This window comes from Microtus ochrogaster, chromosome 18, assembly GCF_000317375.1.
Source record: "Microtus ochrogaster isolate Prairie Vole_2 chromosome 18, MicOch1.0, whole genome shotgun sequence".
NCBI classification, from domain to species: domain Eukaryota; kingdom Metazoa; phylum Chordata; class Mammalia; order Rodentia; family Cricetidae; genus Microtus; species Microtus ochrogaster.
In genome coordinates, this window is record NC_022020.1 from 54,816,258 (window position 1) to 54,840,219 (window position 23,962).

General features: G+C 42.8%; 1 protein-coding gene across 9 annotated transcripts in view; it reads left to right on the forward strand.

Moving 5' to 3' along the window:
- Tcf4 (transcription factor 4) overlaps positions 1–23,962 on the forward strand; it is a 338,712-nt gene that overhangs the window by 299,866 nt on the left and 14,884 nt on the right. For all 9 annotated transcript variants that reach the window (XM_026783458.1, XM_026783457.1, XM_026783461.1 and 6 more), the window contains 4 exons: positions 6,715–6,782; positions 7,885–7,963; positions 10,354–10,430; positions 12,928–13,131. In XM_026783458.1, coding sequence (XP_026639259.1) covers positions 6,715–6,782; positions 7,885–7,963; positions 10,354–10,430; positions 12,928–13,131 — 428 coding nt within the window. The remainder of the gene's footprint in view (positions 1–6,714; positions 6,783–7,884; positions 7,964–10,353; positions 10,431–12,927; positions 13,132–23,962) is intronic.

Consider the following 23,962-nt stretch of genomic DNA (forward strand, 5'->3'; position numbering starts at 1 on the left):
TTTTTTTTTTTTTTTTTTTTTTTGTAATTTTTTTTCTTTTTTTCTTTGAACTTTGGAGATCATGTGAATCACTTATGTGGGATAGATTTTGGTGAGTGAGCTGGTATTAAAATGTGAAAATATAATTTCTGGCTAACTAATACTTTTGCTTGCTTATTTGGTGATTTATTTCACACTTGAGATGAGCCACCTAGTAGCTCTCTCCTATCACAACTCACAGAGAAGCAAATTTCGGAATGAGTTTCCATTTCTGGAACTTTCCATAGGAGAACTTTTACAAGTGTGTTGTAAGTCTGACCTTGTGGAGTTGTGGACAGAGGTCACACAGGGGAAGTTTTATTAGCTACCAGTGAAGTTTAGGCAGATTTGAAAAACAAGAAGAAAGAAAGAAAAGTGCAGAACTGAAAGACTGAGCCGCATTTCACTTCAGTGTGGTCTGGCAGATGGAAAGCCCCTTCTGCAGTCATGAGGTTGGTTATGAAGGATGGCCGGTCATTCATCCTCATACATGACAGATTTCCTGTCTACTCATGGTTTGAGTCATTGTCTTTTTAAGGAAGATATGGAGGTGGAGCAGGCCTTCAAGTTCAGGAAAGCACACTTGGGCTCTCTTTTAGACTCCCTTGTGCAGACTTGATCTTCAGTCTTTGTGTGACTAAGGCATGTGTCACTAGGTAAGAGAGATTGGGGTCCAGGTGATTCTCTGTGAACCTTGCCCAGCTTAGTTGCCCAATGCAGTGAGAATAAGGATTGCTTGTTGAGATGGCCCTCTCCTCGTTATCTGATGGGCCAACAGCAGTCACCTGGGCACAGCAGAGGGACGGGTGACTCCTACAAAGAGCCAGACGATAGTAAAGAACCCCAATTTCAAAAGAAAAATATAAAACTCTTGGAACCCACACAAAGGATTTTTAAGAAATGTACTACATAAATTATTTTATAAGAATTAGTATTCTTCTCAAAGTCCATTAGAAAAATATAGAAAGATACCCTAATTTCTTAGAAGAGAAGTACATCTGGTGATTCAGCCTTATGGAGAGAACGGACCTTATTAAATTTGCATAAATACAAAAGTGACTTTAAAGCTACTTTAAGGGAGAGCATTCTTGAATATTCCAATATGTTCTGCCTTAAAATAACGTACTCTCTTATGCCTTGTATACAAGTGCAGAGGAAAGCTGAAGTCCAGTTAAAAGCCTTCGTCTCATGGCGTTCTGGTGCTCATGTGTCTTTATGTGGAATCCTCTTAGGCTTTGGTTTGGTGTGCGGAGGGGGGCAACAACGGCAGCGTGTCTGCATAATGCGGAGAGAAGCTTTCTCTTCTGATGTCAGCGTGCTTCCCCAACAAACAGTGCGGACTAATAGAATACATCTGTAGACTTTTGAAAATATTTGGCATATACTCACTCATTCTGAAATGCAGGAAATAAAGAAATACTACATTGCCTGTATCTCAAAGAACAAACAGGGCTAATTAAATAATTGGTAAATAAGGAACACATAGCCGGACACATGTTTGAGATTACACACATGATCCTGTAGGGAAAACGAACAGTGAGAGGCCTAATGCCATAAGAATGGGCTCGAGCGCTCACACATGGACAGCCCAGTTTTCAAGTTTCCTTGGCTCAAAGTTGCAAGGCACTGCAGCCCTCCGAAACATGTCATTGATGTTCGAGGAAGCCGTTTGGGTTCAGAAAGCAGCCCCACGTCTCTGTATCATGTGATAATATTTTACCACGGTTGTCAGCCATTGTTTGAAAGTCTGTAGAGCCTCACATTACCTGTGGAGGGGACACGAGCTCTGGGACTTTGAATGCTGCCTCTCTAGGCCTGCGTCTCACTTCTTGTCTGTTTGCTGTTAAAGAAGGAAAGTGCCCTCTTAGGTTGGGGATGGCTTGTCGTCGGTCTTGCTGAGACAACTGACCATGTCTGCTTTTCTGATGACTTCTTTGTTTTCCTTTGCCTTCCATTGCCCAATTCCAGTTCTTCTAGGAAACATTCATGAGATTTTTTAAAATTACATATCCATTCATGGTAAAATATTTCACTTATGACTTATGGTCCATTTCTGTTCTTTCTAGCAAACACTAGCACATCCTGGAGGGTACATTAGCCATTTCTGGATGGGAAGGGTCCCTGAAGCACCCTGGACTAAATGAGGTTAATAGGGTGCAGAATGGGTCAATGGTAGCTCAGGTGATTTAGCACCTAGGCAAGGAGGGAGCTGACCAGGCACCTTTAGGAAGTTCCCTGCATCTCTTGCGCTTTATCCCTAAGTACCCTCTCGGTGCCAGGCAGCTGGTGTGTGTCAGCAGTGGTACAGTCTGGATCCCTTCGATCCAAGTATGCACCCAGAGGAAGTTACTAGATGCCAGCTGCAGAGAATGGAGATTTCTACAGGGTAGTACACGCTGCTTTCTTCCTACTTCTTCCTTCCTGAATGATCAGCTCTTGCTGATCAAGAGGGAGAGGACCTTCTGCTAGAACACAGGTCCTCAAGCATGAGAGCCACTCAGCAATTTGCCCCTGCTATTGGGAATCGCCATCTATATGCCTCGACAGTGTCCACACACCCTCCTGTCCCTCCCTGGGAATTGGGCATAGAACTACATAAACGCTCTTGCTTTATTTGTCTTTTGCTGGCTTGCCATCTGAGTCCAGAAAAAGATGGCATTCCCCATGTTTTTAAACCTCAAACCAAGAAGTGTTGAAGGAGCAGGCTACTTAGATTGATTTAAAGCAACATATGGTAAAGATTACTCTGAAATATCTATCTGGTTCATGAATTAATCTGTCTTACAACTTTCACTTCTTCTGACATGTTTGTGTGACATGAAGCATGTTGGGATGTGACTTTCTAGTAGAAACATTATGTCCCTTTTCCCTAGAGGGCTTGGTTTCATAGTAATTTTATTAAACTCGTCACATAACATCCAGTCTGTGTTTTATGAGGACCTTGAGCTCTCAGATGAATCTGGGTGATGACCAGGCCCAGACGGAAGAGGAAAGATACATTTCATGCAGCAATGTCAGGTCTGTACTTGTAAAGACCACCAGTGGAGAGCAATAAATGAGTCTGATTTAAGCCTCTCCACCATTTCCTGCACACAGTCAGGAGGCCCACCTTCCCCTGTGAATGCCTGGAGCCCTTCCCACATGGCATTAGCGCATCACGACCCATGTTGGAGGTTCTTCTAAGAGGCTTAGAGGCGAGTTGGCCACGTTCCACTTTCCAGTCCTCTATGCGGACAAAGTCGTGGTGTTGCTATGCTTCTCCTAGCGTTTTAATGACAGGAGGGTCACTGGGACACAGTTCAGAAGAGCCTCATCTTGAAGCAGCCCATCTCTGGAGGACACACTGACTTTCACTTCCTCTGCCTTTGATGTCCTCTGTTCCCTGCCCCAGGTTATGGGTGTGCAATAAAGGAGAGGCATGTTTTCCAGATTCTGATTCTCAGGGCTGATCCCCAGGCACCGCTCGTCCTGGTATTTTGTTTGGGGTGTGTTCTGCTGGGAATCGCCAGTTCCCCAAAGCGGAGACGAACGGAGGGTGGTCCACCACCAAGCACAGGATATGAAACCTCTGTGTGTGCTTCATCTAGCCAGCAACAGCACCTGTGTGTGAGCTCTCTGAGTAATACTTGAATGGCTGGCAGCATCAAACCCTCCTGCAAAATTACAAAGCTTTTCATAGTTGCTCATCCTCCGTTCATATTTATGTCGTACTTCTGCTTAGGGGCTAGGTTGCGTTTTTGTTGTTTCTATTTAGTGAAAGAAATTGATTAGATCCAAAATAAAATAAGTTGGTACACATAAAGACAATGGTTTTCATGTGTATTTCTGTCACATGGACTTTGGTGATTTCTAATTATATACACTGACAAAAACTTGGTACTAAAATAGTAATGATGTCCTAGTACCCTGAAGCCGGAATGGTGAATTTAATATGTGTTTTGCTAAACATGACCCACTTTGCAGTACCAGGATCAAATATTATGCCATTTGAGAATTAAAAATATATCTCCTTTCTAATTCCGCGTCCTTTCGTATATTGGTCACATAAATAAAAAGAGACATCTTCAAGAGCAGACCAAGCTCACTTTGAAAATGCGTTCCCTCCGAGTTTCCTGGAACAGAACAAAAGGCATGCCCAGTGAAACAGTAGTAGACTAGCCTCCATAAACGGCTTTGTAATTTAAGCCCTTGGGTTGGGCTGTCCAGCTCTTGCGAGGTAAAATGGCTTCAAGTTAAAACATAGTCCGTTCTTATCGGTGGTTTGCATGAATAGCCTTTGTAGTTTTCTGAAACATTTTTATGGCCAGATGAGGTAAGGAGTTGGTTCTATTTTTGATTCAACTTCCTGAGTCTTAATATCTCTTTGTATAAAGAAGACACTAATAGCTTGGTTTAAAAGGCTCAGTGCTTTAAAACAAAAATCACAACACCGGGGCTAGAGAGTCAGCTCACTGCTGAGCCCTCGTTGTTCTCACAGAAGACCCGGATTCAGTTCTCAGAACCTACATGGTGGCTCCCAGCATCTATAACTCTAGTTTTAGGAGAAACAAAGCTTCCTATTGACCTTGCCGACCCCAGGCGAGTGTGTGCTGCACACACATCCTGTAGGCAAAACACTCATGCATGTTGAATAATGAAGTAAATAAGTCTAAAGATCTGTAATATCCTACGAGGGCTGTCCTATCTTCTTAAATGTATGATTTGATGTACATAATTCAGTTTGTAGATATGCTTAGAATATGTTTATTGATCTTCCAAGTCTTCGCGTTTTCTATCTTAAAAATGGATGGACGGATGATATTTTATAATCTTCATTTAAACATTGTTCAAGAAGAGTTAATCTTCTGACAACTACTGCTATGGCAATTTCTGTTTGTTTGTTTGTCTTTTGAGACAGGCTTTCTTTTTAGTTTTGGAGCCTATTCTGGAACTCGCTCTGCAGACCAGGCTGGCCTTGAACTCACAGAGATCCACCTGTCTCTGCTTCCCTGGTGCTGGGATTAAATGTCTGCACCACTACTACCCAGCAGCAATTCTTTACTGACAAATTCTTGTCTCTTTTTTGTTTAGATTCTTGATTAGAAAATGTGGTGTTTTTTTTTTTTTCACCAGTGTTTCTATGAACATTCACTTCATGGAGATCTGTCTTAAAATCAGGGAAACACCACAAATTATTTCTACTACCTGCTCTGTTTAAACATATAATAATGAAAAGATAATATTGCTTGATGTCCAAAAGGTGATCGCTCCCACCCATAGTATATAGTGCATAGTGATGAGATATACTTTCTATTTCTTCAAATCTGTGTCATACTCTCTTTAGGACCATCATTAGCTCTTAAAACCCTTTCATTTAGAACTTTTCATTTTCAGATATTCTTTATCTTAAACATTTTAATGTACTTGTTCCCTTTCTGAATTGCTTTTATTTGCCCAGCCCTGTACTATCAGACGTGCTTTCTGAGAGTTTGCCCACACCCATAACCCAGAGTGTTCGTATCACTCATCCACATCACACCATGCATTTGTGATGGGCAAGGAAGAGGCTTGCTTTTCCTGAAGATATTATGTCTGTTTTGTCAGACAGGCAACACCTCCTAGTGTCACAGGAGTGAACAACTAAGTTTTCATGGGAGTTGTGTTTATCAAATAAAGCATATGTAAGCGATAACTGGCGTGCCCAACCTGTAAATATATGAACGTGGCAAACATACCTTAGCTACCCTGAGCAGAGGTCCCAAGAATGAAGTTAGACCCAGGGAAATGGTGGATTTGACCGCTGGAGTCGTGGTCATGTACTGTGTTGTGGGCCTTGAAGAAGATGGTGCGAGGTGGTTGGCTAAGAGGGTCTCCTATTCAAGAAGGCTGGGGAATTCAAACATCATCTCAGTGTGCAGTGAAATTTTGCTTAGATTCATCAATTGACTTATTTCCTTTTCCACAAAAAAAAAAGGAAAAAAAAAGAAACATGAATGGATTATCCTTAAGTCTGTGTGCTGGTGTTGAGCTGCTAGTTAGGCATATTCCCCAGCTCCAGTCAGTGTTTCAATGAACAGTTCATCACACCACCTGGCCCGTGGTTCTAGTGACACAGTCCTTTCAGCAAAGGAGTTGGCTATGTTATATACTGAAAGATATGCACTATTATTAATAATACCTTTTGTTCTACATACAAAAAATATATATTTGAAATAATGAAAATATTCTCTTTCTTTATTAGCCAGACCAGTTATAGATTTTTTTCATGTTCTACCCACTGTCCATTTTTCTCTCTATTAAATTTTTCTTTATTTGAAGATATCATAAAGATAGTTCAATTATCTACAGAGACATGTTGGAGTTTGAGGATTTTCAGACTTCTGCAAGTGTCACATGTTTCTCAGTGACAGTGACCACTCAGGGCTGGCTTGGTATCTGTCACCAGTGACTACTCATCAGTGACTTGGGGGAAGTAATAGCAGGGGAAACATTTTGTCTTTAAATCAAGGTGTCAGGTTTATATTTTATCTGTTAAAAAAAAATGTAACATGAATATATTTGACATCTACCTCGGCAAACAAATTAATGCTAATTAAAGATTAATGTGTTATAATTAGCATTAAAAATGCAATTAAATTGTGAGTAAATGGACCAGGAATAGAAAACTGTTAGACGTCTCACTGCCTGGTTTTCATATTTTGCCTTTTGTTTTTGCAGCAAATAGAGGAACTGGGGCAGCAGGCAGCTCCCAGACTGGAGACGCTCTGGGGAAAGCCCTGGCTTCGGTGAGGAAATATTGACTTTGGACTCCACAGACACCGCTTGTAGCAGGGTGAACTTTAATCAGAAGTGGACATATGGAATTTTAGAAAATAAATGCAAATAGCTTTGACGAGGGGGTGGGGGTGAAGGACCACTGAGGCTTTTTGAGGAAAAGCGATTTCACCTCCTTTGGCTAGCTTCTTTGATCTTGTTTTCCCACTGGTGTTGGCTGGGGTTAATGTCTGGGCCTTTTGGCTCATGTAGTTTTCTGTGTCCCCTTTTTTTTCTTTCTTTCTTTTTTTTTTAATCTCTAAAGTATTGTCGATGCCCACTGGCTAGCTAAGACCGACTCTTTAAGAGTCAGTTGCAAGACAGTTGGAAAGTTACTTGGGGGAGGGGGGGTGACAATAGCTGAGGTCCATGGGGGACTTGTCCCTTGATTGGCACCTAAGGGACTTAACTTCTCTGCCTTGGCCAAGCACACTGCCAGTAACCTGGAGCTGAACAATTCAGTGATGAGGTAGCATCCCTTATTCATTCAGCTCAAGTGCTGTTCCTTGGATTTTCTTTAGAGGCTCCACATGGTTATTTACGCTTTTAAGAAGAAATTTATTCTTGCAAGATTTGTGTCTTGCATTTTCCCCTCCCTTTGTGAGCGTAAAATAAGTTCAAGTAATATCAGCATGGAATGGCAAGCAAAAGTCCTTATTTAATCTTCGCTCTCTTGTGTCCCGTTCTCAGATGCCCTCATGACAGTAGCCATGATACTGTCCAGCCTCTTGGTTTGGGAAGGGAGAAAGGAAAATTAGGAAGCTGTATCTCTTCAGCTTGCTCACAGCAACACTGCCAGTAATGGGTGGGAAAGGGACAGGGCTTGGAGTTGGCTAATCCCACTTCCTTTCCTACCATTACGTACCTCCAATGGGATTCTTTTGCGAGCTGGAAGTTATTGTTGCACTTTTATTTATTTATTTATTTTGTACCACTTTTGAACGTTGTTGGTGCAGTTGAGGGCCGCAGACTTGTGACTTTTGGGTTTTAAATGAACTGCATGGGTACTTTTGTTGTTTGAACGTTATGTATTCGAAATAAATGAGAAGTTCTTTTCCTCCCCTCTGCTTTAAGATCTATTCTCCAGATCACACTAACAACAGCTTTTCATCAAACCCTTCAACTCCCGTGGGCTCGCCTCCTTCGCTCTCAGGTACGATACTCTACATTTCTCTTCGCAGGTGTAATAGGTTGCAGAAAGACCTTCTACACTTCCACTGCCTACAGAGATCTCAAAGCATAGCCCTTCCATAGACAAATAGAAGGGGGTGGATGACAAAAACTATAATCTGAAGGTTCATTTGTATCCAGTTGTTTTCTTAGAACGAGGAGAAAAGGCATTTCTTAAACTCTTCTGAGTTCTCCAGAAGATGTTCAACAGCTGAATCATATATTCCAGTAGAATTTTTCAAAGAAGTAGTTAATGTAGCCATAAATGTCTACTACTTAATTACCAAGTAGAGGCTATATAAATGAACCCTTCCCTGGAGACATTTGAGCCTTCTCTAATTCTGTTGAAGTATTTAGAGGAAAGTGTGATTTTTGTACATAAATTGTTACATAATTGTGTAAAATAAGAGGAATATTTGTCTTTTAAATACAATTGCTATGATGTGTAGCTTCTCATCAAATAATTAGAGGTGGTACAGTTATATAGTAAATCTTCTTACTTTTCTGAGGTACATTTGAGTGCCCCACAGCCCTTGGTACATGAATGCTTTCAGAAAACTTGCCAGAGCCTTGTCCATATCTCAGATCATTGGGAAGAAGGCAAGGTGGCTTACGTGCAAAATTGTCCCATGTCTACATGACCTTATTGGAATTTGGAATAGATTTGCCTTGCTTAAACACTGTGTCCTTGAATCCTTACTGTTCCCTATGAGCTACTGTTAAATCGAGCTCCTTTGTAGAAAGTAGGAGGTTTCAAACTACTTAACAACTTTAGGAAATGGTGGCTGCAGCATAGCTGGGGTTTAGCCCCTGTGATACAGCAATTTCAAAGACTGGGACGTTGATGGGGTCAACTGGATCCTCCAGTTAGTCTGTTCTGGGGCGACCACATTGAAACTGGGAAGATGCAGGGTGATTCTAAGATGGCAACAGAACACCCCACCATGGCACAGATAAAAAGCTCAGTATCATGCTGTTCTGCCCTGGCACCAGCTTCTTAGGCTCTGAAACAATTACTTCAGATATCAGTCTCCCAAACCAGAGAAGGACTGAGTACAAAGGACTTGAGATAAGAGGAGGAGCTCATGGAAGTAGGTGGAATGCCACATTTACCGCTTCAAACAAAGCAGCGAGTTCCATCGTCCTGAAGTGTGAGAACAGCTAATGTCAGATGTCCTGGTTTTGTACATAAGTGTACCGAATAGAGGCAAGGCTGGGTGGTTTGTCAAAGGTATTCCAGGAACAATGAGAGAGCTTGCCCAGGAGCCTGGTACCCATGCTCTGGCTGCTGCTACACCTTAGGTAACGATGGGGAGGTGGATGCACAGCCCTTCAATGACACCTCAGCCTGAGCAACCTGCTGTAGGTAGAAGGCACACAAAACAAGCCTGGGGAAGCCACTTTCCTCATAATGCATTTTGTAAGACCACATGTTACGAAGAAAGAGCTTTTATGAAGATATAAATAAGGGGACAGATTGCTATTTTCACACCAACGGCTCTGTCCAAATTCTGTCAAGAAAAGTAATTGAACAAAATACCCTATTTTTATTTAGCATAAAAATACACAGGCATACCCAGAAAAGACAGGAAGAATGGATTTTAAACGTGCTGGCAGCACCAAGGCACGGGATCTTGAGCGAGCGAACAGAGTTATTGTTTTTTGTTCCTTTTTCGAGTTATGGATTTTCTAAGTTTTCTACAGTGTATGTGAACTTTAAATTGGTTTAAATTTAAAAGTGGCTTTTGTCTTGTAGGTTTGGATATAGGGAATATATCCTAAAAGGCTCTTTGGAAGAAGCTCCTTAGTGGTTGTTGTTAGTGAGTTTTATCCTCTCTGCTTTAGTGAGGTGCTCTGAACTAACATTATTTCCTCTAGAAGTTTCTGAGGGGATTCGTGAGAGAGTATGTACAGAGCATGAGCTAAGCACCAAGTTCGATCCCCAGCACTAAAAGGTTTTATCTCATTCCATAGACATCTTTAAAATAAGAGTCAAGTTCTTCTGCGTTAACCAGGGGATTTTGGTTGAACACAATCCAGCTTCCAGTCAAAGCCTAATCACCCCCTCTCTTTGGCACCCTTGAAAGCACCATGGCTTTCCATTCTCCAGTGACAGATTTCTCCCAGAGGAGGTCTGCTAGCTGAAAGTTAGACCCCACAAACTCTTCCCATTCACAGAGCAGCCCAAGGACACTGTAAGCACATGAAAAGACTACATGTTGTACATTTGAAAGGTTTCTCTGGTCCCCAGATTTTCATCTAGGAAGATTCGGTGTATTTGTCTTATTGAGTAGCAAAGATCAACATTGCTCCTTTTTACTTAGGGGGGGTTTGCATACACGGATCTGATTGTATTTCTCCTTTCTATGTCAGCAGGCACAGCTGTTTGGTCTAGAAACGGAGGACAGACCTCATCATCTCCTAACTATGAAGGACCCTTGCACTCTTTGGTATGTAACATCTCAGACATCACTACTTTCCAACCAGGTTTTCCCTTTTTCTACCTCTTTAAGACTCTTACTTTGGCTAGTCACTAGTTAAGGTCTACATTAAGAACACCAGCTTGTTGGAGCCAGGCGTTAGGCTGTGCTCATCTCTTTGGCGGTGGTGGCTTAGATGCGACAAGAATGGGAACCCAGGGCTCTAAATACCTAGTGTCTAACGAGAGATGTGCCTTCCTCCCAGCTTCTTTGGGAAAATTCCAGAACAATGAGTACCTAAGTTGTGAGGTCTGAAATCCTTGAAGATGCTCTCTCCCTCCACCCTCCCTCCCTGCCAGATAACTGTGGGCCATTTCCACCTAACCTTAAGCAAGAGGCCTAGCGCTCATGTCCCCATCCACTGTGGTTCTTGTAGGAATGCAGCAATTTTACTTGTAAAGAAGTGGCTATGGTTACTCTTCCAGGGGGGAAAGCTAAACATTTCCATGAGCTTGATTCATATTATAAATACTCACAGGATGATTCAAAGTCTGGCACTTTTATCTTCCTCAGCTCAGGGTGGGCAGAGCTGGAATTATGCAAGAACCAGCCCTGCACCAGGCAGGTTTGGTGCCCACATGAGTGAAGTAGTAAGGAGCCTTTTGTCCCTCGGGATCGAGGTTTTCCTCTTTTCCTTCATACTCTGAGATGAAGCATTGCGGAAAGCAAAGAATCCCGTATCTCTGCCCATGTGCCTGTCTACGGGTTAGACGCTACTCTTTTCCTTTTCAGTTTAGTTTTTAAAGGAAACTATGCAGATGAAAATACAGAGGCGAGTGTCTTCCTTCCTCGTTCTCTTCCTCTGTGAACTGTATGAATCATCCAACTATGCATTTTCACCAATAAAGACAACTGCACAGAGAGAAAACATGCCCGTGACCCAGCTCTTTCTTTATAGACTACATCCCATAGCCCAATAGTTTTAAGTACTTAACCTCTGTAGACTGTTCTCCATCACCCAGCCATCAAACGCAGCCTTTATTCAGCTGGAGAACTTAGGACAGAGCTGTGGACCACAGGTTTTCCTTGTACATTCGGAACACACTCACAGGGATTCGTAAGGAGAGCCCTCACTCTCCACCAGGCAACTGTTAGGCAGAAAGTATGCCAGGCACTTGTATGATTTCTTTCCATGCTTCCACTGACCCAACTCTGTGCTGTCATCCTCTACTTTTATAGATTCAAAACTGGAGACTCAGAGCAAATGAGTAGCATGGCCAGCAGGCAAAGGAGGTCAGATAGCCCCCAAGGCCACCAAATCAAAATCGGTTGTACCATAGACTAAGCCTATTAGACACACATTCTTCCTGTCAGTAGAGAATAATTAGAAATGGCTTTTCTCATGCAATGGAGCTGCACATCTGTTTGCCCAACACTTTCGAAACCAAGTAGACTGTAGCATGTTCTAGTCAAAAACAGCACTAGGTTTAAGTTGAAAGAAAAAAAAAGGGGGGGGCCATAGATGCAAACCCTGACTACTATTTCTTGGCAATACGACAGAGTAATTAATTCCCTTAATTTTTGAGCTATGTTTTCACATGTCTATAGAAGGAACAGCCCTGTCCTGTCTGTCTGTGAATACACATGGCACATGGGTTGATGAGATGGTGCATTTTAATCTCTCCACTGGCAAGTAATACTTTATTATTTGCTACAGTAAAAAGGGAGATGTTCCTGTGCTCTCTCTCTCTTCCCCGTTAGCTATAGCATAGGCCTCATCTAGGGGAAGAAAACTAGGACCTTAAGGACTCGATGGGAAAAGAATGATTGGCTTTTCATTGCATAAGGTAATGGATTTTCTGCTGCAGTATAGACTTTGAAGTGAACTCTAGGTCCTGGGTCAATGACCAAGCTGAGTCTTTGTTGTTCTTCAGTCTCATGGTTATTATCACTTTGAGTGACAGAATTTTTAAGATATCTTTGCTGTAATAATTTCTGAGCCCCCTCCCCCTAACACACACATGTAAGTTGATATTAATAGCAGTTAAAAAGTAGGGGAGGGGGAAGGTTAATATTCTCTAAACTTTTACCTATCTCTGACTTGAAGAAAATTTTGTTGAAAAAAAAAAAGAGATCGTCTTTCCAATACTACTATTGTGCTCTTTAGCCAGTGCTTGCCAGAGATTTCCTCAAATTCAATGCATGTTTTACTCTCTAACATAAATCTAAATTCTCTTTCAAGCTAATGTAGTCCAGTATAGCATGTGTACATAATAATGTCCTCAAAGAATTGTTGAATTGACTTTGTTTGTGAAAAATAACCCTACAGTTTTAACATTAACGTTTTCCACCAGTTTTCTAGGAAGGACGTTATTTATTTTTATTATTGTTCTCAGGAAGCAAGCTTTATTGGAAACATATATTCTGAAAGCCAAAGTGTGGTCTGTGGCAACTCAGTGTTCTGCTTGTGTAACCTGTGTGTGCGTTTCAAACTGAATCAGATCTCACATCATTTATATACCAACAGCAAAGCCGTATTGAAGACCGTTTAGAGAGACTGGACGATGCGATTCACGTCCTCCGGAATCATGCAGTGGGCCCGTCCACAGCTGTACCCGGTGGCCATGGGGACATGCATGGGATCATTGGACCCTCCCACAATGGAGCGATGGGTGGTCTGGGCTCAGGGTATGGAACTGGCCTTCTTTCAGCCAACAGACATTCGCTCATGGTAAGTGATGTGGATACATGACCTCTATTTATGTAGAATTAGAACTTCAAGTGCAAACACTACCACTACTCTCTGTTTTTAAGAAAAGCTTTATAGAGATATAATCCACTGTATGGATGATTCATGTATTGATAGTGTACACTTCAGGGTGTTCATAGTATTGTGCAGCCATCACCACTGTCGAATTCTAGAATGTTCTTGCCTCTTGTAAAAAGAAAGATACCAAACAATCAAGCAGTCACTCCCCACCCTCTTCAAACCCCCTCAGCTCCTGGCAATCCCTGATCAACTTCCTGTTCCTACATTTTCTGGGCATTTCTCATTTAAATGGTATTACACCGTGGGTTGGCCTTTTCTGATTAGCTTCTTTCTCTCTATGTTTTAAAAGTTTACCTGTGTTTTTCCCACATTCTAAAGCTTTATTTGTTTTCAATGCTACTTCCCACTTTTCAGGTGACAGGTTCTAGGGCCGCTTTGCTCTTTGGTAGTTGCCTGAAAACAAACAACACGCACCAACTCCTATGAGTTTCCATGCACAAGATTTTATATGAACATGTTTTCATAAGTTGCTGGGTCACTGCTCATTTGTTCATCTTGATAACTTTGATCAAAACACATAACTCAACTTCGTGTTGCATGAGTGATATTCCAAGTATGAGGTTTATATTCCTCATAAAGACAAAATGCTACCTTTTAGTCTCAGGGTTGGGAGGTAGAAATAAGTTGTGTATTTGCCTTGTATATGAGTCTGAGAATGTCTATAACAACATTAAATGGTAACAATTAGCTGATAAATCAGGTAAAGTTTGCTGTATTGTTGATTTTGCATCAACCTGCTCTTTGCACGTACATGGTGGCAAATGTCTTGTTGCTCTGCTTGACCTTTCTAGGCTTTTCAGAGCTGCTTGGGTGCAAGGCTTTTTTTCCCTTCTCACTTCAGCTTCCCTGTAGTAAAATGGTTCCAGAAGGAAATGCTAAATAACCATGAATACTTGCGCAGCTCTCATTCCACAATATTTTTTTTTTTGGTCTTTCTTCAATTTCTCTTAATTAAAAGACTAAGATGAAGAGTGCCATCCTGCACAGTATAATACGAAAACCTGCAACTGATTAGAAACTAAAAATGTGGGTCCACAAATAGGAGCAATGAACTCACATCTAAAATGTGCAAAGATATTTTTCAATGCCAGTGCTATTTTTTTCTTAACTTTTTTTCTTTATCTTGACCTCTACACTAAAAATCCATCATTGAATAAAAATTGTTTGCGTGTTCATCAGCAGTTGCTGAAGAGTTTACAAAGGAAAGCCTAGGTTTTAATTTAGCCTGGCCTCAGGTAATGTGCTAAACACTTGGGATGCATATAATATGAGATTTTCATTTGAATGGCTCTCTCTTCCTCTCACTTTTTTTTCAACTACAGTATTTAAACAATACTGCTTTTAATTAAGAAATCTGGCTTTATTAAAAATCCAGATCTGCAACTTATAACCATTTATGTGTATCTGCTCTCAATCAGGAGAAAAATAGTCTAATTTCTGTAGCTGTGTTCACTTTGCATATGTTAGCCGGATGCGGCGTGCACCCAGGACGTTGATGTAGAGACTGGCTTTCCCATAAATATGTAGCTTGTTCTTAAATACCAGATGGAGGCTAAGCGTCTCTTTAGCATGTTAAACTGTACATAGATGCTATTTGCAATTATTTGACCTTTGAGTTGCCTTCTCTTTGCGTCTGATGCCGAAAGGGGACAAGAGGACAAAGAAAGCAACAACAACAAAAAGCACTCTACAGTTATTTCTGAAGAGGGAAGTTGAGCTGACTCCAGTGGAAAGAGAAGAGAATAGACTAGAGTAATTTCTAAATTATTTTAAATAACTGGCCAGTTGTATGCAGACACCTCTTGACCATGGTCACTGGGGTGCTATATTAAAGACATTACGATTCCAGTTTACTGATTAAGACAAGTTCTGTCCCACTCTGCTAGGAACTGTGGAGCCAGCCAGACCTTAGCCTTCCTCCAGAAATGTGCCTAGCTCCGGAGAGTGCATGTCTGTAACCCATGCCCTGTGAACCCAACCGGGGTCTTGTCAGCCTTCTAGCTTCCTAAAAACCCTGGAGCCCCTAAAAATCTGAACTCCCCATCCCAGAAGCCTCACGTGTGTGTGGAAGCGATTGGATTGGTATATCTTTTCTCAACACAAACCAGTTTGAATTTCAAAACAAAAACCTAAGGACAAAGGAAATAGTTTTCTAATTTAGTCAGTCTGAAGTTAACCTTTGACCATTTGATACATTCTACAATAAAAACAAGAGGGGAAGCAAAAAAAAAAAAAAATCTCCTTTTCCCCCAACAACAACAACAAAAAATTCAAGGAGGATGCTGGTAATGTTTTCCACATTCGAATTTTAATACATGAAACAGGCTTCCCAACCTTGGCCAGCTGCAGGAAGTAAAGTAGCAGTGGGTTCAGACCGGAAACAGGGCAGAGGGGGCTGGAATGGGGCTGGCTCCCAGCTACACACCTTCCTTTGTTGTTCTGGGCTGGAAGTGAAGGCGCAGAAATTTGAGACTCACCCTAAGGCTGCTTTTGTTTTGAGCAAATCTCTGTTCGAACTCTGCCTGCTGATTCCTTCTGATTAAAGAATAGATGACTTCAAATGGTCTTGACCTCTGCGCTCTTCTTCCTTCCTTCCCCGTCTCCTGAAAATCAAAACAAAATGCCTTGATAATGTGGAAGATGACAGAAGCCTTTCCTTCCCCGGCAGCTTGGGTCTGTGGCGGGGAAAGCTGTGCTTCTGCCCCGGCCATTGTGTTATCTCATTTAGTTGCTTACATATTGTACTTAGCTTTTGATTCACAAAATGTCCTCCTTGGTCTCTGGGAATTTACTAATTATTAATGAAAGGGATGTTTTCTCCCACAGCGGCATGGCTCAGACCACTGGAATAAATGGCAGATAAGCAGGGCTTTCTAGATAACATTATTTGACTGTGCTTGAGAAACTTTGAAGGAACTTCCATTGTCTGTAAGAATAGGATCAGCTCTGTGGCTCATCGGCCAAGACCCTTGATGAATCACCAAAAGCCTTATATTTAGCCATTGTATTATGCAAAGGTTTTCCAGCCAAATCAGTGTGTAAGTGCGTATGGCAACAACAGGCCCCATTAGGTACTTCTTTTGCATATGTCCTGGGTTCATCTGCCCTGTCCACTTCTCTCTTCTCACCCATGGTCGAAGTTCTGACAAACTCCTGCTCTTCCAGGAAGCCATCTCTTGCTGCTTCTGTCTATAGCAGTCATTTTCTGCAGTCCCCCCCCAGCACCCCGTTTCACAGCACAGTGAGTCATACCCCTTCCAGATATTTATCTTAGCCCGCGTCACAGAGCACTGGTTCTTGTATAGGGACAACTTCAGTATGACTGGAAGGTGTAAATCCCTGGAGTGCCACATTTTATATTTTGTCTTCCTCGGTGAGAAGACTGACTAGCTTGACCCCTCTGCTCTAGGCTCTGGGTCTAGCAGCTCAGGTGGCATCATAGAAGTCCAGTGAGGAGGAGCATGGTGGCCCTCAGGGCTGGTGATGTGAACTTCCTGAAGTCCAAATAGGCTAAGACATCCATCTCCATTTAAGTTTACAGACCTTACTCCAGACTCCCTGCTCTGTTTGGCTGCCATACCTCCTTCCCAGACATTGTAAATACACCTTTTCAGGACTAAAGTGCAAAGAGTTGGCAATTTTCATATGTTGGTAAGCATCCGTTGGCAGAAGAAGGTTCTGGGCATTTTATGACTGGATCCCAGAGTAGTTGGGTTCTCTCCCATGAAGACTGGGAGCATAGCATAAATGTGTAAAGCATTCTTTGTTTGGTTTTTTGAGATAGCTTTTCTCTGTGTATCTCTGTCTGGCTGTCCTAGAACTCACTCTGTAGACCAGGCTGGCCTCGAACTCTCAGACATCCACCTGCCTCTGCCTCTGCCTCCCCGAGTGCTGGGATTAAAGGCGTGCGCCATCACTGCACGGCTAAGCATCTTTGTCTAAGTACCTCCTTAAGTCACCATGTAGGTGCTGAATGGCCGAGAGGTATGGACTCTTCCCACTTGAGTCATTGATGAGATAAGTTTAAGTCACCAAGTCATGTTTCTTGCCATAATGGCTTCTTCCCCTGGCAGAGTCTAAGCACATATCTCTGACTGTGAAAAATGAAAACAAATGGGGTTGTCTCTAGTTGGGCAATCTTGCCGCTTCCAGCTCCGCTCTATATCTCCTCCACCTCATGGTTAATCTTGGCATTGAAATCATCCGCTCTCCCCTAAGCTGCTCCAGGAGCAGTCTTCTCGATGCGGTCCTCCTTGTTAGGCATTGGCTATTATTCTCAGAGATGGAGCCTTTGAAGCAGCTTCACCCTGTCTCTTAGTGGAACAGGACGGACATCAAGCATGTCTTCATGTGGCCCCGTGTGTGCCCCTGGTTAGATAGACTCAGCAATGTTGTGTTTATTATCAATATGCAGTTCCTGTGGTTCTCGGTTCCTTTTTGAGCAAATTCTGCTTGTTCATTTCAAGAACATTAGCTGTGGTTGCAAGTATCAGGCGCTTGCTCAGTTATGGTCTCTAGTCTCTGGGGCTCACAAAGTAGTTGGAAAGAACCACTACCTTTTAAACAAATTGTTGTGTGCTAGTCCACTAGACCCTATAAGAAAACAGGGACGCTTTTACCTAGAAGGGACAGCCTCACGGCCTCCTGTTATAGGAAAAGTGCCTTGTGTGTTCCTGTATATGAAACCAAGGTCTTTGTCCATACCAGGCAGGGGCAATAGTACCAAGCTACAGCCCCAGCCCCCATCTCCTTTTTAATTCCTCCCTCCCTCCTTCCATCCATCCATCCTTTCTCTCTCCCTCCCTCCCTCCCTCCCTCTCTTCCTTCCTTTATAAAAATTGAAGTAGGATTTCCTAATGTACTCAGGTTTACCTTGAACTTACTTTATAGCCCCAGGTGGCTTTAAGCTCTCAGTCCTTTCTCAGTTTCCATGTTAGCTAGCCTCACAAGCTTAGACCACAGTACCTAACAGCAGCAATCTTTTAGGAGCTGTGGCTGACTAAAAGATGGAGATGTCCTGTGAAATTTGCCTGTCCCCCATGGCATCCCACAAGCCTTCACACTGAACTCCTCAGCCGGGTGGGGTTGTGGAACACCTTTAGAAACCATCAGTGCAAAGAGAAATCTTAACTCCATTTCCTTCTCTCTGGAGAGTTTAGCTTTTGATTTAAAAGTTTATTCAATTAGCTTATGCTTAGGGATCAGTGATCTTTCTTCAGCTGGCATGGAGCATATAGGAACTTAGAGGGTGTAAGACTTCGTGGACAAACAGTTGACTTCTGCTTTCATAGTTGAGCTTGGATTATTGAATTTTAGATGCTGAAAGCAGCTCACAAGTCAGTTAGCCCATTGCCATTGTTTTGCTACTAAAGACTGAGACCTTGAAAGGGGAAGTGATTCAACCCTGTTTGCTTGGCTAGTTCTTGGTTGAGCGAGGCTTTAAAACAGACAAGCAGGCCAGCAACTGCATCAACATTTTTTTTTTCTTTTAAAAAAAAAATCGTACTGGGGCTTGGTTTGGCAAGTGTTCTACCTCTGAGCTGTAGCCCTGGTCCCAGGATCCTTCCTACCTCGTCCTATACAGTACGCTTCCCTTTGACTCAGTACCCTAACACTTCCAAAACTGTGAATGGTATCAAAAACTACGCTGTTCCCTGTGCTTAGGTAATGAGCTCCCATACACTCTTCCTTTGTGCCTGGCTTTAGCTCTACCGATCATACTGAACCACCACGTGGGACACCCACTGGGTGCTCCTGCACGGCTGCCTTGACTGCATTTCCTGGCAGGTCATCTAAATGAACATGGAAATTAGGAACTTGGCCTGACGAGTGTGAGCAGACGCATCGGCCCCTTAGGTCTTTGCAGATTTCGATTCCGTAAAATTCTCCATGTGCTTGGACACACTTTTCATGTGTGTACAGTGATTGCTATAGAGTCCCAGGGACTTTAAAGGTCATCTCAACTCTAATCTCCCTCCATATTATCTACCAAGGTATTAATCAGCCTCTTCACCCTCTCTGTAAAACCTGTTTCAGATCAACAAGTTTCAAATTTTACCTCTGCCCAGCCCACACCTGCCTCTGCATGCGGTGCCTTTCTGCCCACTGGAACTGCTCCCAAGTCCAACCCAGTACAGGCACGAGGGACTTTTATCCAAGGTCCCCTTTCTACTTTAAGGAACTTGAAGTGTGCAGCATCTCAGTCTGGATGCGGTACTCAGGGAAGGTTCAGGGTAGACCAGTGAAAATCTATCCACTCCTGCATCCCACCATCCTGTCTAATAATTCTTAGTGGCTAATACTGATTCCTTCACCACCATGCTGATGTGCTGGAATCTGTAAGCCATAAGCAAGCCTCCATGCCGACTACCCCGTGGACGGTGGACTCAGTGTTGTATCTGTCCAGAACTTCCTATCTCAGCCTTCCATCTGTCTCCAGTCTATAGGTCAACTTAACGTCCTCATGCAGCTATATCCTCTGCCAGTCTATTGTCGGCAGATGTGATGGTTTCTTTAAAGTCCACATCAAAGCCACTAATAAAAATGTTAGCCAGGAAAGGAAGACATGAACCAAAAAGCCCTGAGGCTCAAGAGAACATTCATTCTCTCCACACTGGTTCCTGATCTGGGAGTTTACTGTCACAGCCAGTTCTGTCCCCCAGTTCTGTTCATGCAGCTCCTGTTATGACATCCATCCTGTTGCTGTAAGATCCAGGCATGCCGCTACCCCTCCCCCACCCCCATAAGTGGGGAAATGGGGTTTGTCTAGAGGAACTTGTTCTTGGTTAAACCAAACTGAGTTCATGGGGCCATTGCTGTCCTGCCGAGCATGGAGACACTGTTTACCAGGCTGCGCCAACAAGGATTGTAATCTCCAGCATCATAGTCTAGCCAATCCTCGACTGCTGATCTTTAAAATCGGAGAAGTTGCTAGAAGTCTCTAGAATTCCCCGACTCTCCTAATGTCCTCAATCAGCAACTGTTCCCTCAGCTGAAAGATTTTTCTTCAATATTCCTGTGATACTTTTAAAGAAAACCTTAAGGAAACAAAAAGAGAGAAAAAAGAACATGAAGAAATTCTCTCAACCAGGGATTATTTGTTCAACAATAGAGTCCTTAAACTCACATCACAATTGTGTTCTGCGTCAATTCAGCTGGAGTCAGACTTTCCATCTGGTCAGTGCCCTGAGACCATTCCACCTCAAAAGCAATGGCTAGAACTCCAGTCCCATACACACCACCGTGTGTTCCCATACACACCACCCTTGGGTACATTCTCTTTGATCTCCCATGGCTGTTTTATTCAAATTCAGATCTCATGACATGGACACTGTCCGTCCATCTGCTTAGATGTGTAGCCCAAACCCCTGCCTTCTGTGTGCCTGGAACAAACAAATACGGAGCCCGTATGTAACATGCTTTAGCCACATGCTGTAAGCAAACGGAATCGTAAAACCTTTCCGTCATCCCCATTTTCATATGGGAAAATTAAATGCACATTTAAAACTAACCCTTTAGCTTCGTCACACCCTCGGTGCTGGCTGTTTTCTTCTTAGATAATAGAGGAGAAGGCAAGCAGATACTTTGAGTACCCTAGTCCTCTTTTTATTAAATGTGAGAACACAACATTAAACTGCCCATAATGTGGGATGTTAACAACCCTTGTGGTGTAAAAAGGGGGGAAAAAAACACAAAACCGTGGAGAAAAGCATACATTGTGCACGTTTGAGATCCCCATCCACAAACCTGTGGAGAAAAGCATATATTGTGCACATTTGAGATCCCCATCCTCATTCACCCCATGTCTCTCAGCTTGCTTTAGATGCAGCGGGGGCAGTTGGAGGTGCAAGAGTCTCGGATTTCATGGGAACCTCTCCATGTCTCACTTCAGGACAAGGTAGAATTACACAGTGCCACAATTAGTGATTAGACTAGGAAGAACCTAAACTTGGGCAGGGGCCCACGCAGAATTTTAACAGTTACAGCGGGGCATGCTAGAGAAGAAACACGATTTTTTTAAAAAAATTTAAAAGAAAGAAAGGTGCTTATATGCTCAAAGAGCAATAAGGAAATTGCCTGATGGTCTGGCCTTGCAGCTGGTAGCCCAGGCTGCTCCAAGCCCTTCCTCTGCAGAGCAATGGTTCCAGCAATTGGTTGGAGCATTGCACATGAGAGTCCACAGGAAGAGAGAGTTTTCATGTATATATTTTTACATCCAAATTAAATTAACTCATGGAATTTTCCACCCTTGGGAATTAAAGTAGCAGTTCATGAAGTAATTCGGTTATGTCATTCATACCAAAACAGAAAATACTGGTGTAGCTTGGCACTGTTTAAAAGCCAAGACTAAGCCTTGGCCATTTTATATTTCTTCAAATTCCATGGCCGTTGTGTTAGTTTAACTTTTATTGTGGCTGTAAATTTTTCAAATCAAAAGTATCCTAGCTGCTGCTTAGAAAACATGCGGCTTTAAAAAAAAAAAAGAAAAAAGAAAAGAAAAACAAAACTGGTTCAGAGCAAGTAGAAGGTTTAGGAAAACATCGGCTTTGGGGTTAAAAACTGAAAGGTGGGAGCTGCGTTCTCTGTCAGACCTAATTGGTTGACATTTGCAGTTGTGCTAATTCTGGCTTCCCCTTTACCCATAAATCACCCGAGAACTGTAAAGCTGAGTTTAGCCAAAAGATCTGTCCGACGTTAGCAAGGGGGGAGCACTGTGGTACAATAGCCACACGCCCTTGAAAGCGGCTAATTGGATGTATTGTGCAAAGCCACAGAACCGAGCTTGCACATTGTCGTTCCCCGTGCGCCCCCCCCCCCAGCTTCTGCACACGCGCAGCTCTGGTGAGGAGCTGAAGTGTGTGAAAGTTATTGGAGAATGGTAGTCTCTGGGTAATGTTTCTGTAAGCTGCCCAATTTTCCCCCTGTAGACTAGATGGGAAACAGCTGGGTTTTGTTTTAAAAGCTGTTTTGAGAACTGTCTGAGTCTTGAGATATAGAACTGAGGTCACTGTTGAAGCAGGTGCTCCTGGACAAGCGAGAAAACTGCCAGGGGCCGGCTGGCGCAGGAATCTGCTGCAGGGGACTTCCTCTTAGAGGGAAAAAGTGTTGAAGTTTTGCTCCTCTATTTAGGACACCATCGGGTCTAAGTAAGTAATCACATTAGCAGTACTGTTAGGAACTGAGACTCTTTGAACACAGCTAGCCCTTGAGTGAATAATTAGCTCAGTATGAAGGAATCCAAAATGGTCATTTCCTCTACAGGGCTGCAGATCCAAGCCTCTGAGGTTCCACAGCTCTGAGGAGAGGTTTGAAGTCCTTGAATTTCCTCTGTAAACACAGTAGCAGCAAAATAATTTCTATTTAAAATGAGCCCTAGCCTAACTGCCTGGGGCTGGGGTGGAGTTTTTTTTGGTTTTTTTGTTTTGTTTTGTTTTTTTGTTGTTGTTGTTATTTGTTTGTGTGTGTGTCTGTTTCTGAGACTATCTCTTGAAGACCTTCTAACAAATCCTCACTGAAGCAGTTTTGAAAAAAAGGCAAAACAAGAAACAGGAGGAAAGCCTAGAAGTCAGGGCAGGTACCCACTCCTCTGAGGATGAGGGAAACAGCCCCCCTCCTTTGGGAGCAGCAGCTATTAGCAGCTGTGTATCCAGTCGGGAATTGAGATTAGCATTGTAAACTTATTTTTTTTAAGAACTAGAAGAAAATTTGTTTGGGAAGTTGGCTCTGTATATCAGATTTGCCTTGCCAAAAAAAACTTCCTCTCGCAGAACACATGTACTAGGGTTGAGCAATGTTGTGATTCTCTGAGAAGCTCAGGATTCCCCAAAAGCCTGTCCCCATTATCTAGGAGGGAAGAGGGCAGAGGGATGGGCGGCTTTTTCCTTCGGCAGCTTTACCATAGTCTTACCAGTATCAAACCAGCTGTGCAGGCCGGTGCCACTTCTCTGCTTCTCTGTAAGTACTCAAAAGGGGCCCTTCTGCCTCTAGCTGGCACATCCTCCACCCTCAGCTGCATATTTGCGATGGTCAGATGTGCACGGGTAGACTTTCCATACACCTGCTCTTTGTAGGTGACCTTCCAGGAAACATGCAACAAGGTGCTTTGGTCCTTTGTGATCCCTTGGTCTCAAAAAAGGAAGAATTTCTTTTTATATATAAAAAAGTGGATATTGGCATTTTTTTTCTTGATTTAATGCTACCCTTAATGTCATTTTCTTTTATTAAATCCTTTCTTTTGCTTTTGATCTTATTTATAGCAGCCACTGGTCATATGGAAGCCATTACTGTATAACTGGGAGATGAAAGGCTCCAGTGCAGTTAACTAAGAGTGAATCATTTGCGCCAATAGCATGCGCGTACAGTGAGGTGCCATGTGCGTCCAGAATGCCCTGTGTGTTCACTTTGGAGCAGGGCGCTTGAGCTTTAGAACGGTCTGCATGAAAATCTGCTTTTCGTCAGAGATATGTAGTCTGACAATATGAAAACACATGTTAACACACAGCCCTGAGCTGCTTGCTTCTTGTGCTGAGAGACAGACGCAGGATCAGATAGGGGGAGAGAGAGAGAGAGAGAGAGAGAGAGAGAGAGAGAGAGAGAGAGACAGAGACAAACACATACAAAGAAAGAAAGTCGCAGGTTCAGACAGCAGACAGACAGGGAGAGACAGACACACAGAGAGACAGACAGACACACACGCAGGAGACAGACACACAGAGAGACAGACAGACACACA